The sequence below is a fragment of the Patagioenas fasciata genome, chromosome 4, assembly GCF_037038585.1.
Source record: "Patagioenas fasciata isolate bPatFas1 chromosome 4, bPatFas1.hap1, whole genome shotgun sequence".
NCBI lineage: Eukaryota > Metazoa > Chordata > Aves > Columbiformes > Columbidae > Patagioenas > Patagioenas fasciata.
Genome location: NC_092523.1, coordinates 16686050 through 16703752, shown reverse-complemented (window position 1 = coordinate 16703752; position 17703 = coordinate 16686050). Strand labels below are relative to the sequence as shown.

Here is a 17703-nt window from a genome sequence, read left to right as displayed (position 1 = left end):
CCTCTTGCTTTTTATTTCCTTTCCTTTACTGCCTGCTGGAAGCCGTGAGCCTAAAAGCTCTGTAGAGCATCCTGGTGCCTTTGGAGGAACAGTTACTGCTCTAGAGAGAAATCAACAGGAGTGTGAGTCTGTGCTGGTCCGACTTCTCACACCTGTTGAGAAGCAGTAGCATCTCAGAAGTTGGTGTCTGTTTTATTTCAGAAGGAAGTCAATAAAAACTTACACGAGTGTTCTAGCAAAACTCTGAAATGGGAAATAACCTTTTATAACCGAATCCCCTGCAGTTTTATTTGGGTACAGTTCTTTGTATTTTCATTCAAACTTCCTTGTGATGGGGCTACTCAGTGTGAAACTAATGCCTTATTCTGCTCTGTAAGCAGCAGGATTTCTGAGACAGCTTGAACTATTTCTGTATCATTTGTTATTTCTAAAGTAACCGTAGGGAAAGCAATAGCTGTTTCATTTAAATCAGTCCATACCTGAAGCTGTTTGTTTGCACATACTTGGATTGTATTATTAAATGCTGCACAAAGGTGACTGATCTGTAAGCATGTAGAGAATAACTTCATAATTTTCTTTGCCCAGCAGCTGATCAGGGATTGTTTTGGGGGAAGGCGATACGTTCTGGGATCATGTTGGAAAACCTGTCAGTCTTGCAGAATAAGAAAAGGAGCCAGCAGCATGAATTTAGTAATCGTTGAAAAACAAACATGCCACTTTGTTGTTTGTTGATATATAAGGGCTTTACTTTCACCTACAGCCTATTTTCAGATTTTTTTTTTGTTTGTTTTTTTTTTTTCCACTGACCCTAATGGAGGGGCCCTTGCAGCTTCATTGGGTTTTCTTTGTGGAGGTCTTGCTGGACTTGTTTGGTAGGCATGTTTGTTTGCAGCTTTTGGATTTTCATTGCAAGTGCTGGTCTAACCACAGCTGCTCTGCCTTCCTGGTAGACTGAAACTAGAAAGGTGAAGCACATGTGGTTAGATGGACTCAGTTGGATCTGAGTCGCAAACTGTTGCACAGCAGTAATACAATGGAGTTTGTATGAGCAGAGACCATGAATTTGCATACACTTCCAAATTTATTTTCTGTTTGTTTACTGTTAGTATGATTTCAGTTCTTGGTTTACATACTAATATTTAGGATCTCTACCTGTGTTTTACTCAACACTGCAGACTCAAAGCTAGGTAACCCTCAGCTACAGCTGAAAACAAATCTGTCAGTGTACACCCCTTCTAATTGCTGATTTTGTTTAATGTCTAAAACACATTTGACGGTAAATCACACAGAACTCAGCAAGGAGAGTTTAATGTTTGATTTACCTGTTCCCACTCAAGAGTTTGTATTTCCCCATAGGCTGTTCTGTCCAGCTGTGTTCAGTCCCTTTACTGTAGTCTCAGTTTTAAAGCCTGGGGTGCTGTCAGCTTCAGGATTAGAAAAATTAGGCTCCCTGATCTCTGCAGCAGTAGTTCTTTGCAGCTTTTAAGTATGATTCAGTTGCTAGAGTTTGTTTTTTTTTTTTTTTTTTTTAAATGATGTAGTCCTCAGGTGCTGTAATTAAAGGAATAGGGCATTAATAAAATAAAGTTGTGATGATTCTGATGATTTGTTCTTTTCCTCTGGCATTTAGAAATTCATTGGTAGTAGTTTGATCTGTCTTCCAGCAGTGTACCAAGACTTTGCAATTTCTGTTAAGATTTCTGAACTCCTGAGTGCAGATTTATATGGGGCTGTGGTGGTGTTAGACTTCAAGATTCTGGTCTCCCTTTAAGTTGTACAAACAACCAGGGTGCTCTCATAAAGGTCTGTAAGTGTAACTTGACCAAAGGCTGATAGTGACTAGCACTTAGTAAACTTGGATTTGAATTTAATATTGCCTTTATGTAGTTTTCTTAAAGAAAATGCTTAATTTGATCAATATTTTGGTAATTCCATTGTAATGTGTTATTTTGCTACATTACCATCAAATACAACATGCAGTGTTGATGATGAAGCCTCCTGCTGCTGGTGGCTGTGAAAAACTGTTTGTCCTTCTGTTGTTTGTGCTCCTCTCAGCTCCTTCTTACTGCCATCCTGAAGCCATTATCGCTCTTTCTGTGGTAAACGGTATCAAAAACTGGGGCAGCTGAAAGCTCTGTGTGGTTTGGTTTTTTGTTTTTTGTGGGGTTTTTTTTTTTCTTTCCTCTTCCCAAATGGGTCAGGAATCCATCTTGCTGCAGACGACGACTGTTTCTGCTGCCACCTGCAAGAGCTAGAACAAGTGGCTAAAGGGATGTCGTGGTGGTGGTGACAGCCGGTTGTCCTGGCTGTAGGGGCTCTTTCAGTGTGGTCTTGGTCAGGTTGTCATGTGGTCATGGTGAAATGCCCAACTTCTTTCTAGAAAATTTTTACTAATTTTTGTTTCACTAGTGCATGTGACAAAATCCAATAGCTATGCTGTTTTCTTACATTGCAAGATTGTTTATATGTATTTTATTTGTAAACACTGAGAGCTGTTCATCAGGAGTAAACAGACCTCTGTTCTGGGTCACCTGAAGCATCTGAGTAATCTGATGTGCTTGTAAAGAGCATTACAGTAATCCAGTTTAGAGGTAACTAAACCTGTAACATAGACTGTGGCAGGTTAGATGAGAACCTGATTAACTTCGCTTTCCAAGGTGAACCAGCCCACAACAGCTTTAATTTAGGCACTTCACTGCTAGCGCTCATTGTCCTCACAGTCAGCAGGAAGAGAGGGACCCTTCTGAAGGTGAGGCAGCCCCGCTGTGAGGTGTGAAATGACCGTCTCACTCACTGGGCAATATAAAAGGAACTGTATGCAGTTACCATATGGCTTAACCTGGTGCATCAGTGAGGTGAGATGGAGACCTTGTGTTATATATATACTCCAAAGTCCAGTCCAAATGAGGTCAGTAGCAAAGAGTTGGGAAATCGGAGATTAGGAAATCAAAAGAGGTATAGCCAAAAGTCAGTTGAAGTCAATAAAGCTAGGGAAACAAAGACAGTCTCTGTGGCTGTCAAAAGCAAAGGCATTTGATTTTCACTGTTTGTATCAAATGTAAAAAGAACAAGCTAAGGAGGGCCAGGGCATTTATAGAGGAGATAAATGACTCATGATAGAGGACATCAGTTGACATGTCAAAACGTGAATGAGTCATAACCAAATAGCCTTACTGTTAAAACAATCATTAATGAGACTTATATTCTTATTACAACAAGGTAGTAACCTGCAAATTGCTGGAGTTGCCTGTGTATGCTAAGAAAGAATAAAGGGTACAAGATTTCAGGAGATGTTGTTTGAACCCTGAATATGTAATATAATCAGAGTTCTTTATCAGAGGCTATAAAGGAGAGTTAACAATAGTGTGAGGACTAGACCTGGGACAAGAAATGCAACATAGGAAGAAAGGCAAATTTTCACTGATGTGTGGTTAATGTCATTTGTAGTTTGGTGCCTAATAAATTAGGAAAGGAACCTATAAACTGTCCAGATGCTACAGTTTACTTGAAAGTTTCTAAGCTTTTGAGATTTTAAGTTGCTATAAGATTGGTTTAAATTTAAAAACTAAAAGCTAATTAAAGGATAGGAAGAAAGGGCAGGGCTTATTGCCAGTGCTCAGGAATCTGGGAGGTGGTGTCTCTCTTTGCGTTCCTTCCCCGGAGTTCTGTCCTGTGATCAGTCTTACTCAGCATTTCTGTTGCTGTTGTGGCATAAGAAATACATACAGTTTCCAAGTTCTTGTGTGGTTCTGAGCTGCCTTGGGTAACAAATACTGGTGCTGAAGATTTCCAGGACTTCTTATGAGCTTCAATATAGCTGTATGTAGGGTTGTTTGGGTGGTTGGGAGTAATCAAACTGTGGTTGAAGGAAACTGAATTTGGAGCTGGCAGTTGCAATGTGAAGACAACTATTTGAGAATGGTCGGTGCTAATTCTGAGATCTTTCCTGTTTGCAGCAACAGCCCAAAAAGCCGCCAGTGTTATGCACCATCAGGGTGTTGAGAACAAGGTAGAGGGTGGTGCTGCATGGTCCTGGAAGCCTTGGGGCACTGGCATTTGGAGTACGGCACGCAGTTTTGGCCTCTCCATCTTGAGGAGTGTCTGTAACGGAGTTACAGAAGATACAGAAGAGCTCTGCTAAAGAGTGAGGGAGCGGAGCAGCTGTCTGGCAAGGAGACACTCAAAAGTCTGGAATGTTTCAATATGGGAATTAGAAGGCAAGATAGGGGGGTGGTTTTACAGAACTGGTAAGGCAGCAGATGAGGTGAATGGGCAAAAGTAACTCCATATGAAGGGGGTAGGTGATTAATTTAAAGAAAATGTACAGTGTAGTGAACTTTAAGAACTTGGACCTGTGGGGAATTGTGGAAGCAGGCAGGATCAGCAGGTTTAAAAAGAGGTTAAACAAATGCATGCACAACTAACCATGAACAAATACTAAAGGGAATGGACTTCAGTGTCCCTACTACAACAGTTAGGGATGCTAGGGAGATAGATGTAAGATGCGGAGAACGGGCTTCTATGATCCCCTTCGATAATGCTTGCTGTTGCCAGTGATGAATGTAGGGTTAGATGGACCCTACATTTAGCTCTGCTAAACCAGCTATTCAGAAGCACTGAATCTCCTTTTTAAAGGATTTACGAAGAAGCTTTCAAACTCTAACTCGTAAGTGACTTGGAAGATCAAAATTTAGTTCAGGTGAATAAAGAGATTTGAAAAAGAAAACGAGTTTATTGAAAAATGAAAAGTTTACTCTTTTGCATATTGTAAGCATTGTCATTCATTATGGCTTCAGGTTTGTTTTATTTGGTCTCATGTATGTTAACTTAATTACCTTGTAGAATATTGCTCATCGGTGTGTGGCATGAAGCAGAAGGCCGATTTCCAGACACCAGGTTCTTGGGAAATTAATTGAATTATGACTTTAAGTTACTGTTCAAGGGGAAAAAAACAAGTGAGACATAGCATGGTGCCCTAGTTAATTACATTATTTTGCAAGTCCTTTTTAAAAGTATTAGAAAAATCACCTTAAATATTATTTTTCTCAAATACAAAGGAGGGAAATTTGAGTTGTCCTGGTTAGGTCTTTACCAGCTTGCTTTAGTTAGCAGCACACTGCAAATTTATGTTGGATGCTGGAGTTCAGCCGACCTGAATGTAAATGTTTGTCTCTAAAGCAGGCATATGGCTACAGGAAATAAAATCTTGTACTAATAAACGTAGTTTCTTATCTCATGATCACTTTACCATTTGAAATTAAAGGGATAACAGTACAGGTGGGTAGAATTACAGTGATGGTTTATACTGTCTGTGTTTGTAACTTTTCCTTTCTTTTTGAATGGCTGATTTTTAGCCTTACAGCTCCTGGTAACTGCAGTGATACTAAATGTGATTTTGCTCTTTAGTTTTTGAACTTCCAGTCGGAGTGCGTGAGGTCTAGCCAGCGTTCATGGAGGAGAAACCTTCCAGACTAAAAAAGTGTTTTCATTGCAGTAGAAATAGTTTTGGAGATTACGATTTCTTTGGTAATGCCATGAAGTCATCATCTGAATTGGAAAAATGGGAGTTAAATATGCATTGTGAAAATATACCTCAATTCAGAAAGCTGGCTGTGAGCTTGCTTAAACTTGCTTATTGTACTTCTGTGTCATTTTGAATGTGTTATCCATGGGACTAGGCTGTCAGAGTGAAAATCTCTTGAAAAATAACTGTTCCAGTTGAGGTTTTCGTACTGTGGTAGTACTGGCTGTGATTCAGACTCCACAGTACTGAATGAAGTTTAGTCTATTAAAAAAAATGAGATGTTTTCTGAATTGCCAGGTTATGAGAATTCTGAATAAATGGCCTTTTCTTCTTTTCACATTTGTTCTGTTTTTGTGCAGGTCCTCATGCTGAAACTGCCAGTGGATGCCAGAACTTGCAGTGTGGTTTTCGGGCCTGCTGCCGCTCTGGCGAATGAGCGCTGATTCCTGACCTTTCAGTCTACTTCATTTAGCTGAGCAGGCTTCCTCTCATGCACTTTACTTACAGTTCGCATCTTGTGTTAACAATCCCTGGAGTGAGACTTGTTATACTAGCCTGACCCTGCCCACAACTTCAAAATCTTAATTATGAGTGTACTGTACAGTGTTGTAACAATCTCACAAAATCTCATTTGGTTTGAAGGGTGGTGGGTTTTCTTTTACTTAATTTGGGGAAGATGGGAAAACATTCTGAGTTTTTTTTTTTATGCCACTTTCTTCCAAGTTTGGCACTTAAATATACTTTACTGGATTATTTTGTGTTAAGTGAATGGTTTTTCTATTTTGAATCCGTAAGTACAATCTCTGCAGAGAATTTGAAATGTATTGTTTGCATTTGGGTAACAGTTACACATCTTTAGGAGCCTTGTTTCTTCCCCTTTCCTCTCATCCTGAAGTCATTCTTTATATTGCAAAATTAGAGAAATTCCCACCTTCCTTTTGCATTTGGTTTTGTATTTGGGCTTGAAGGACATACTCCAATAAAACATTCCCACCAACAAAAATTCTATGTAGCAGTTGAATGTTGTTGAGGTGCAATATCCAAGCATACCATGCCAGTGGGCTGCAGAGATGGGGTGGGTTTTGTGGTTGCAGGGCTGTGAACCTTGCGATGTGTGTGGGGGTTGGTTTGTGTGGTGTTTTGATTTTGGCTTTGTTTTTTTCATTCTTCCCATGACTGTTAGGATGCATTTTTGAAACAGCTTCCAAGAAGTCAGTTTTCATTAATGTGAAATCCATGGATGACAACAGTACCTTTACCCCAATGCTCTGATTTTTAACGAGACCCTTTATTGAACAGTAGAGACTAGCAGGGAGGCTGAGGGAAAACTGCGCTAGGAATAGAGATGAGTAATGTATGAGTAGTGCATGAGTCTGTGTGTGGTGGCATGGGGAAGAGCTGTTGCAAGAGGAAGCAGGCATTGTAGCCCATGTGAAGTTGCAAATGTTAGTGGCCACCAGCTTATGGGAGGCACAGTTGCAGATGGTTTTTCTCTTGGGCAGAGGAGAGTAGGTGGCAGCCTTTGTAGAAAGCAGACAGGTTTTCACCCCCCCTACCCTGCCTAATTTTGAAGACTGACAATATGTCAAACTAGTAATTTTTACCTGTTTTACTAATTGGATAAATTCTTTGGAGTAGTATTTATTTAGGACAGCAGTCGTGGTGACATGTGGCTTTCAAGACGCTCAGTGTCTGGGAAGTCAGCTTGCAAGCATAGCTGGTGATTACAATGAACAGCAAGTTTTGATACTGTCTTGCTCCTGCTGATACTGAAGAGTAGCAAGGTAAGAAAAACAGGTGAATGTAGAGTTGTCTGCTCACGGTTAAGAGCTGAACAGGGGCTGGAGGCAGAACATCCAGTGCTCAGAAGCCCACAGATGAGGTACAAAAGGGCACGGTTACTCCAGCAATTGTTGCTTCAAGTAAGCTGTGTTAAATTTACTTTGCTGCCCAAAGGTGAGGGGAGATACGTGGCCATTTGTGTAACACTCACAGGCAAGACGAGAGTAGTACCAAGGTACACTGTGGGCTTTCTGCATCTGTCCTTGTTCCACAACTGTTGTTCCAAGGCTGGGAAGGTGCAGCCAGCACTTCTTGCTGCAATGTGGTGTTCTCTGTGCAGATCGGTAGAGACACCTGAGGACTGAATCAGCTGGAGGAACTGCTGTTGACTTACGCTGCAGTTGTTGTCCCTTCTCTGGAGTTGGACTAAACTCAGCTGATGTCATCAATGTTGTTCAGCAAAGCATCATGTGATGACAATGTAGCTATTCCTTTCTGCTGGAGGTTTGAAGGAGAACGCAAAGATTCTGTGTCTAGTATTTATAAGATAGCCCAAATCTTGGTTGGAGTTAAGCTCAAGAACAATCTTAGGAAGAAGGTTAATTAGAGCATATCAAAGTTAAGCTCAACCCACCATCATTTTCACTTGGAAGAGTTCAATTAGCAAAATAACTGCAGGAAAAAGATATCTGTTTATCAGTATTAGCAGTTAACACCACTACTTACATACTAAGAAGCAAATTTTCTTTTGATAATATTTTACTAGGGTAACTTTCAGACAAGGATTTCATACTTCAAAGAAACTTAATCAAATTATTGTATAAAATGAATGAGCTTCCACTTAAGTTTTGGTATATTTATTAAATACTTTGTCTTCTAAAGAAAATGCAATTTTACACCTCTGAATGGTGCTGGTATTATACAGACACTAAGCATGAAGTAACAGATGAAGCAGCTTCTTAAAAATTGAAGTATGCCCTTCACTGGTGGCTCTTTGGTGCACAAAACATATTCCAGGGTAAATAGTCCTTATCTTCACTGAGGCACTTGGATACTGGAAAACTGCAACTACTTCTTTCCAGTGTCTTTGAAAAGGAAGAAGGGCTGTAGATAAAACCATAGTCTTCAAAGCATGAGTCCGGGAACCAAGTTTCACCTGAAAATAAGGTGGCTGAACTCTACCATTTGACTCTGCAATGTCACTATATGTGTGTAATGCTTTTAAGATAAAAGTGTGATGTCCCATGGGGAGCTATAAAATACTGTATAAAAATCACCTATTTAAAAATCAGCTGTTAGTACTGGAATTTGAAGCTGTCAGTCTTTCCCTTAGCAGTAATCAGTAGTATCTTCAGTGGCTGTATGGTGAACAAAGCTCACGTGTTTGCAGGTACTAAAAATCAGCTTCTCATTCCATTTTTAAAATTCTTGGGATAGCTCAAATCAGCAGTGTGAGAAATCTGTTATATTCACCCCTACATAAGCAAATTTCTTGAAGTATTCTGACTGGTCTATACTACCTGTTTCGAACAAGTGAAGCAACATAAACCCATACAGAGAGAACATTTTGGGGATAAGCATGAATGTACACGGCTAGAGCAAATTCAACATTGGCAATATCAATGGTATGAACTCCTGTGCTGTGTACAGCTTCTATTAAAGGTCTGACTTCAGAAAATGGCATATGAATAGGAAATCCAGAGACCTGGGAGAAGGACAGAGAAAAACCACATAAGGTAAGAAGAAAAGCTCAATGCACCTGCAAAAATACAGTTTTAAAAATCTACTTTACTATGCATGTAAATTCATCTTTTCTATGGCTGTATTGAGAAGATGCAATAAGAAAACCCTATTTTGTATTTTAATATCACCTCCCTATTTCATAGACTCCTGGTAAACTTCTGACATTTTTCCTCTTTAGTCGGGGTTAAGTTTGAAATGAAGATGTTTAGAAATCCACTAGAATAAAATTATATTAATGAACACATACAGCATAATGTTGCTGCTTTTCTGCCTCTTAACTGGTTTTAATTCATGGCATTCTCCTGTCTGCACTGGCTGGGGGTTTGAGTTGGCAAATGTCCCCCCATAATACAATTCAGGTGCAACAGGAACTGAAACTTTGCTTCATTTTGAAAATGGCCACAGGTGTGTACAGTGTTGTCACTGTGTGTGCTTTATGTGAATGGCAGAACAGCCTGTGGGAAGAACACAGGTACACTGGTGGCTGCAGTGAATACTTATATAGATTTTCTTCCATCTTTAAAGAACAGAACAAAACCAGAAAACTGAAGTAAAGCATGTTGTTGTGTGGGCTCCTGCACCTGTGAGCAGACCGTGTGTAGCACTACTCAGGGCCAGGTTCTTAGTGACTGGACTTGAGGTAAAGCACCAGTCAGCCCACAAGCATCCAAGGGGAGGAGATTGGATTGATGTACTGGAGGTGGCGACTGTTGTGGTACAGCAATAATACAACAGCGCAGCCAGTTTATCTTTGCGTTCAGTAGAGAAGTTTTATCTTCAATTTCTACAAATGCAATAAAACAGATCACTCTTTCACTCTGGAAATAGGACATTGGTTTATCTTTGGTATAAAAGCTCTTCTGATTTTTGGTAGTAGAGGAAATAAGAAATAGCCTAGGCCACTCTTCTATACCAGAGTAGCGATACTAAATCCTGGGGATTTAGATTTCTGCTTCTGTGCGCACACCATACGCATTCACAACAGTACCCTGTAATCTCCTAGCTGCTTTTGCAGCTCTGCCTGATGGTCGTCTTCTACATCTTTGCCTTGGTTTTGTTCCAGCAGTGGCAGAAAGTTACGCAGGGTGGAGGTGCAGTATCTGTTCCAACGAGTTAAATGCCTTGGTCTCCACTCCATTATCTTGTCTTTTAATACTTTTTCAATCCTGCAGTAAAACAGACTGATTATTACAATTCTAGTACTTACTGGACATCTAATCTCCCTTGCCACACTTAGTACAGATTCTGGGGAACACAAATGACTTCAGTTTAGTTTACCACTGCCTAAAAGCACAGAAAGCAATGCCAACATTGCTCTGTGGTGCCTGCATGTCTGGCAGCAGAACGGGAGGCCAGGGGCTCACAGCCCTTTCTTTTTGGTCTGCACCCTCTCCTCTCATCCCTCTACAGTATTTTGCTTATTACAAAACTGTACAGCAGTGATTGATCAGTTCTGTCAATCTGGCAATCACTATTATAAAGAAAGAGAAAACTTAAAAAAGCCTTGTGAACTATGGCTTCTGATTTTTTTTTTTTAATTTTTTTAAAGCATTCTCAATTTGTAGCATTCAAAGCAGGTTTTTAGGATGTAGGTATGAATATGCTCCACCGATGAGCACTAACAGCATTTGTTTGGAGGTAGAATTACCTGCCCTGCAGTTCCATCGCAGCAGCCTTGTCCGAAGGCTGATAAACTAATTCTTCAGGCTAGCAATAAATAAAACAGTTAAATATTAAGATTTGCAATCTCTTCTAGATATACCACACCATAACTTCAGGAGTTGCTGCCTCCATGTTACTCACATGAGTTCACGATTATGCTAAAATAACCTGTTATTTAGTAGAGATGTGATAAAAACATTAACCTAGATGTTTGTGTGTAATCCTGATTCTCCCCCTCCCCAATAAATTTCACCCATTTATACCTTTGAGAAGCTATAGAGAAATTCCTGTTTGTTTATTAAGGATGTGCATTCAGCTGGAAATGCTGCCTTCCTAGCTGTAAGACAGAAATTGACATTTTCTTTATAATGCCAAGCTACTATGTTAGGTAAGTTTGTGTTAAAAGATTTGTTCTGTTTACTTCACTGTTGTCCTGAGGTCTTACATGGACAGTTTGAGGACAACAGCTGTGCATTCATTCTGTATAAAACCTAATACACTGCAGTATTCCTGCTTTTTTTTTTTTTTTTTTTTTTAAGGAATGACTGGGAAAAACATCTTAAAATCCAATGCTGTTACATAAATAACCACAGAAGTCCAAAGAACTTGGTCTCTGCTTCTTTATACAAAGTCTGTGATTTCTCAAACCCCCAAATTGAGCTGGTAATAGATTCATTATTACCTGAACACTGCAGAGACCAGGGTAGGGCAAGCTTCTTGAAAAGAAAGACTTCCAACGTTTTGGTTTGCTGATATCAAAATTTATCCTTACTGGGGAATCATATTCTTGCATATTAAACCAAACCTACAAGAAAGCAAGTTTGTTTTTAACTTTTAGCATAATCACAGCTATGGAACACATTCCACTTACATGCCAGTAAAATACTATATGATCCTGACCTCCTAGAGCAATTATCTCTTCTCTCCACCAGTGCTATCTCTCAGAGGATTTCCAGCCACACAATAAATAATATATTGTGAACAGGCAAGATTATTACTTGTATTTTACAGGAAATAAACAGGAGGACTTAATGCCAGGCAAAAAAAATCAATAGTTTTTCTGCCTGGTAATGTCAGCTCCATGTTTGCACACTGGACCATTCAGGGCTTGTACCCACCATTATGTAGAAATTCACTTGACTCCTTCCAATATGCTTCATTTTTTATTTTTCAGTTACATTTCACCTGCAAACTATTAGCTTTGCTGAGTTACTACTCCTCAGGTAAGCAGTGGTAAACTGAACATATTCTTGGGCCGTCCAAGTTGGAAAAAGTAAAACCCAGTAATGGAAATTGTATGAATGGAAGTCATCCTGATTAAAAACCATCTTTCTTACTTTAACAAAGTAGCTGAAAAACCTACTTAAGGTTGAATAAATTCACTAGTGAGATGACAGCATAAACACAGTTACACTGATGAACAAATAATGCATGAGGTCAAGAAAAATATCAAGTTATCAACTCTTATGTGTATAGAAATGTGACAAAACTGGGTACACTTACATTATCACAGCTGATCAGACAGTACACATTTTTTAAGGGGCAGAAAGTATCATACTGCCCATAAAAACATCCAGTACTGGGATTCCAAATTACATATTGACTTTGTTCCAAAGTTAATACGTATGCAGTTGGTCCCTAGGAGGAAAAAAAAAAAGTATGAGAAAGATGTTTTAAAACTGGCTACAAAGATGATATGCTTTGTATTGTTTGGAATATTAAATTTCTACTATTGAGATTAAGAGTACTTTTTGGGGCAAACTGGTTGGAAGAATTTACAGGCTCACTAACACATCATAATGTGGTCTCTGCCTGTTCCGTGGCAGAGAAATGTTAGATGTGCAAAGCCACGAATCATCTTGGTTCAGCTACGAACTGATGCAAAATTCCATACAGAGGAAAGTTTCATGTCTGCTGCTTCAATATCAACATGTCCTGCTTGGCTACAGTCACAGCCCTCAATCCACAGGCAATCTCCCAGCTGAAGAACGGCCGCGTGCTTTGTGTTGCATCTATCAGCCCTCCCTCATACAAGGAATTTCCCAGCTATTTTTCATTCTCTGACAGGAATCCCTAAACTGCTCTGCTGTTTTCTTGTCATCTCACACATTTTCCAGGTACCTCGAAATACCTGTAACAGTTTCCCTCCTTCCAGCATGCATAAGCTGAATGCTTGACTGAGGACTAGCATCTCCATCAGATTTTGAGTGGAGAGAATGTACCTGAGTACCTGTTCCTGTCACTGCAGTACCTCAGAATGTGCTTAACAAACTAGTTAGAGATTTTTACCAAAATTCCATTCAGCAAAACTTTCACATGTGCTTGGTAATTTGAGCTACTATTAGTAATAGTGGAAATCTGCATTACGAACAGCCATGCCATCTCTTTGAAAAGAGCAGTGCTGGTTACTTGGAAATCTGAGTGCTGCCCTGAGAACAAATGCATCTCCTAAGGGGCAAAAGAATCTATGCTTCGTAGTCCTGAGCCAGATCGCTGCCACTGTGGGCTCCCAAACTCTGTCACAGTCTGTGTACTCACGACTGAAATGCTGGGAATGGACTCACAAAACCTCACATTATATTTATACTAAGATATACTTTCAACTTTTTTTTCTCTCTGAAGCATCTGTTCCAGCAGCACCGATGTTTAGATGATAACTTCTGGAAAAAACATGCCAGGAAGAAACAATTCTACCTTGGCAGGAACCAAAGACTTCACAGAACAAAAGTTAACATTCAGACCAAATGAAAAAATCCTCTTACCTCAGGAATAGCGTTTCCAATGATAAGCCAGGCTTTTTTCCCCATACCAAGAAAATAATTACACAAGAGCACGGCGTGTTCTTCCTCATCTCCAGCCAGAAGGTAAAGAAATTGCTAATTGGGGTTAAAAAAAAAATATCTTTCTATGCAGTTACCAACTGTGATTTCAACTTACAACATTTAATAATTTGTCTTAACACTTCTGAAGCGAGAGCCCTCTCCATCTCTTTTGTTTGTTGGGCACTGCTTCAACAGCAGGATGAAGAGTGAATGCTGTGAAAATCCATGATGCAGAGCTGAGATTTTACCGCAAGAACCAGGGTTTTTGTCTTTTGAGTTATTCTGACTTTTCAGAAAAATTCTGAGATGATAAAAACATCATCTATGATTAACTTAACGTCTGCTGTTAATCTATAGATGACAGGATTTATTTGTATGTGACAGAGGCGGCTACATATCCCATCGTTGCTGACATTACAAGCACTGCTTTTTCTGTAGTTCCTTGGACCTACAACGATCAATTTTAAGTCTAGTTTTAAAGTCTCTGTCAGTCAGTATCCTTTCACTTGTGCATGACTGGTCATTTGTAATTGTTTTATAACTGAAGAAAGCTTAAAGCCCTAAGCAATCTTAAAGTCAATCAATTGCAACCTATCAAAGGTAAAAATTTTGGCTCATATCAGGATGAGCAACTTTTCTCATGCTTTGGTTCTCATTCTTTGAAATAAACAGCTCATAAAGAAAAAGTCCTCACACTAACAGAATCACAGAATAATTTAGGTCTGCAGGGACCTCAAAAGCTCATCTAGTACAATCTCCCCCTGAAAGCAGGGGCTGCTAGGATGTTACATCACATTCAAGAGGATAAAGAACTTCCATTTAATGCATTGCTTACATCTGATGTACTCCATAAATCACAAATTCCAGCAAATGACACACTATCTGGCAAAAAAGGAATCAAAGCAACATATCGAGCCACCAGTTCCTGCAAGAAAACAAAACAGAGCAAAGATATCCCTTCAATTCACACCATGGATATCTAACAATAGTATTATTACACCAGATGTGAAGCATAGTGCCGTTTCCACTGATCAATGACAACACACTAACTACCTCATTACAGTAGCAGAAAGCTCATTTTAGAACATATATTGAAGACTGATACAACTTACTCCCGTTGAGGTCTGGCATAATTCTTTGTCTTTTAAAGGACAACACTCATCACTGCATCTCTTTTTTTCCAGAGAAGACAAATATCCTTTTCCAGCATTACTATGGCTGGATTTACTGTGTTCTCACACATAGTCATTAATACTTTATTTTATATGTCTATTTTTTCCTTTACAAAAAGCATGGCTACACAGCAGATATATATACATGTTATGTGCCTGTGTGCACAATGCAAACACAGACATCCTGAAAACTATATCCCCGAAACTTCACTATCTTTTCAAAGTACTTACTGCTGCTGTTTGAGAACTACTGGGGACGGCCTCAAGAAGTTCCTGTGGTGGATTCAGAGGTTTGATATATCTGGTAATAAAAACTGTTTTCCCATTGAGGTCAATTACAGTTGTTAGGCATTGGCGGCTTGGAAACTTTGATGTACATTCAGCTTCATACTTTTCTACTGCCTGTAGCAATTTCTCATCTTCTTGGGTATCAAACTTCAAAAGACAGAATTTATACAAAAATAGTTTTATTTATAGTTTGGGCTTAAGTCTTTACTATATTTGGGCCTTATTTCACCATGTACAAGAGCATAAAAGTAGTGTAAAATTCTTTCCTAATAGCATTTTGAACTTTCCTTGTGGTATATACTTTGGCTTCCAGACATACAAGAAAGGTCGAAGTAATGGAAAAATCAGGCAATTTGCATTTCCTTATGAATGCACATAATGAGCTGCACCTCTAAGCTGGCTTTATTAAAGCACTGAAAAATGTCACGAAAGTTATGGCCAAATAAAACTGCAGGGATGAGTATGTAACACCACATGTATATTCAAAGGGGAACAATTATGGTTAGGTACTAATCCTACATGCTATTCATTTAACACTCCATGAAAATCACGACTGAAGCTATTCACAAAATCCTGGTAATTTTTATAAAATAATACTGCAACAACACTGTGCAATGCCAAAATATTTGCAGAGAAGGTCCAAGTAATTTTTAGAAGAATCCTTATAATTCAGACTTGTTTAAAATTTTAATGCTTTTAGATGAGATTTTCCAGAAGGAAATCTAGAACTCAAAAGCACACGTTAATTATACACCAAAGAAAATTATTTGCTCATATGTCACCTAAGATGTCATCTTTTAAAGGTGTTAGGATCAGTTGAAACAGTTTTTTTTCATCTACTTAGAATCCTTTGTGTATTTCTAGTGGTGCTGACAATTAATGTTCATCCTTCATAATATTTTTGTTCAAAATAAGGCACTTTTTGTAGTTTGTTACCCTTCTTCTCAAACTAACCAGAGGTGGAAGAGCTGAGCACTGCCCTGCAGCTTGACCTCCACGTTGGCATAGAAGGCAGATAGTGGGGATTCCTCTCAACCGTAATTAACAGCCAAAGTATAGAGCCTCGGGCACTTTGTACACTTAAATGTAGTATTTCACTGCAAATATTACTGGCAAATAAACAACTGCTATGTCAGAGTCAAGTAATGCAAAAGTGCAAAAAGACTGCTGAATGGCACAAAACCAAGCTAAATCTTAAAGAGGGAGCAACAGGAATCTCTCATTTAATTTATTAATATTGTACCTTCTTAAGCATTTCATTCATCTATATAGAAATTCAGGAAGGACAGCAGGAAAGAAACAAAAAAGTATTGTAAAATTAAACTAAAATTAAGTTTAGCATCCTAAACCAGTACACAAGTATTTCAAATAGCTTAACTACAGCAGGAATGGCTAGGAATAGGAACAAAGGACGGCAAAAATATTTTGTTAGTTTTTGTCATTTTATGCCAAGCACTTTCTATAATAAGTATATGTGTTACATTTGAGGAGTTGCAGCACAGAACTAAAGCTTTTTCAGTGATGGTTAAAATACACACATGTCACTTTAGTAGTATTTTCATGTACAGATTTCATTAGATACATACCACCTAAAACAGAAGAGTCTCTTAATGAATTTAGTCCTGCTTTACTTTGTTTCCTCTAACATGAAATTACTTTTTATTGTTTTCTATTTATATTGCTTTGAAAAAGAAGGATTATTTGAAAATCCCGTACAATGTTTGCTACAGAAATGACATGGATTGGCTTAGTATCCAAGGCAAACAAATAATCTGCCGCTAACTGAAATTGTTACAAGATTTAGAAAAATCTCTAATGCAAAGAGTGAACAAAAATCTGGCAAAACTCCTACTGATTTACTAATCATAATTGTTTTTTCCACTGCTCTTCAAATTTTAGAAAACAGATCTTCTGTACCAATAGGTTTCTTACCTCAGCAACATTTTCCTTATTCCTGGATTGACTTTCAATGCACTTCAGTAACTTTTTGATACAGTTCAGCTTTCATGGAATCACAGAACAGCCCAGGCTGCAAGGGACCTCAAAAGACCATTTGGTCCAACCTTTGGTGGGAAAGGGATCCCAGATGAGACAATCCAGCACCTGTCCAGTCGCATCTGGGAAACCTCCAGTGATGGGGACCCTACCATGGCCCTGGGGAGACTGTTTGAGTGAACGGTAGTTCTGACTGTAAAAATTTCTTTCTTGTATCAAGATAAAACCTCTCATGGTGCAACTTGCACCCATTGCCCCTTGTCTCCTCAGTGTGGCTCCTTGTGAGGAGAAGCTTTGACACGTAGTATTTCTTGCTACTTAGAACAGGGCCAATTTCCTGAGTTGTGATTTACTGTGCTATGATTCCTTGCCGCATCTTCAGAACGGAAGGTACTTCAGTCTCTTTCTAGTTCTTTATGTCTGAGTTTTGGCAAGGGGCAGTTAGCTCCTGCTGTCATATATTAACGGAAAGAAAGCTTCTATCAGAAAGATCTATGACTTTAATAAAATATGCCGGTTTTTCTCTCTGAAGTGTTCAAATCAATTCTAAATATAGCTACGAAACTGCACCATTTTACTGAGCACTAATACAATACATAACCTTTTGGTAACTAAGTATCAAATTCTGAACATTTGCTCATTATTTAAAGAGGTCAAGATTCGGAACATATTGTCCGTAACATTTTACAATAATCTTGCCCTTTATTTGAATTTC

The 17703-nt window shown here is 38.9% G+C and overlaps 2 protein-coding genes across 5 annotated transcripts in view; one reads left to right on the top strand and one right to left on the bottom strand.

Moving 5' to 3' along the window:
• FBXL5 (F-box and leucine rich repeat protein 5) overlaps nt 1–6527 on the top strand; it is a 35617-nt gene extending 29090 nt beyond the window's left edge. For both annotated transcript variants that reach the window (XM_065836424.2, XM_071808588.1), the window contains one exon: nt 5884–6527. In XM_065836424.2, the coding sequence (XP_065692496.1) occupies nt 5884–5960 (77 nt within the window). In that variant the 3' untranslated portion in view covers nt 5961–6527. The remainder of the gene's footprint in view (nt 1–5883) is intronic.
• A 1620-nt stretch (nt 6528–8147) lies between these two features.
• CC2D2A (coiled-coil and C2 domain containing 2A) overlaps nt 8148–17703 on the bottom strand; it is a 57934-nt gene continuing 48378 nt past the window's right edge. For all 3 annotated transcript variants that reach the window (XM_071808584.1, XM_071808587.1, XM_071808585.1), the window contains 8 exons: nt 14937–15140; nt 14369–14458; nt 13474–13587; nt 12215–12349; nt 11394–11516; nt 10698–10756; nt 10038–10215; nt 8148–9011 (listed from right to left, as the gene is read on the bottom strand). In XM_071808584.1, coding sequence (XP_071664685.1) covers nt 8823–9011; nt 10038–10215; nt 10698–10756; nt 11394–11516; nt 12215–12349; nt 13474–13587; nt 14369–14458; nt 14937–15140 — 1092 coding nt within the window. In that variant the 3' untranslated portion in view covers nt 8148–8822. The remainder of the gene's footprint in view (nt 9012–10037; nt 10216–10697; nt 10757–11393; nt 11517–12214; nt 12350–13473; nt 13588–14368; nt 14459–14936; nt 15141–17703) is intronic.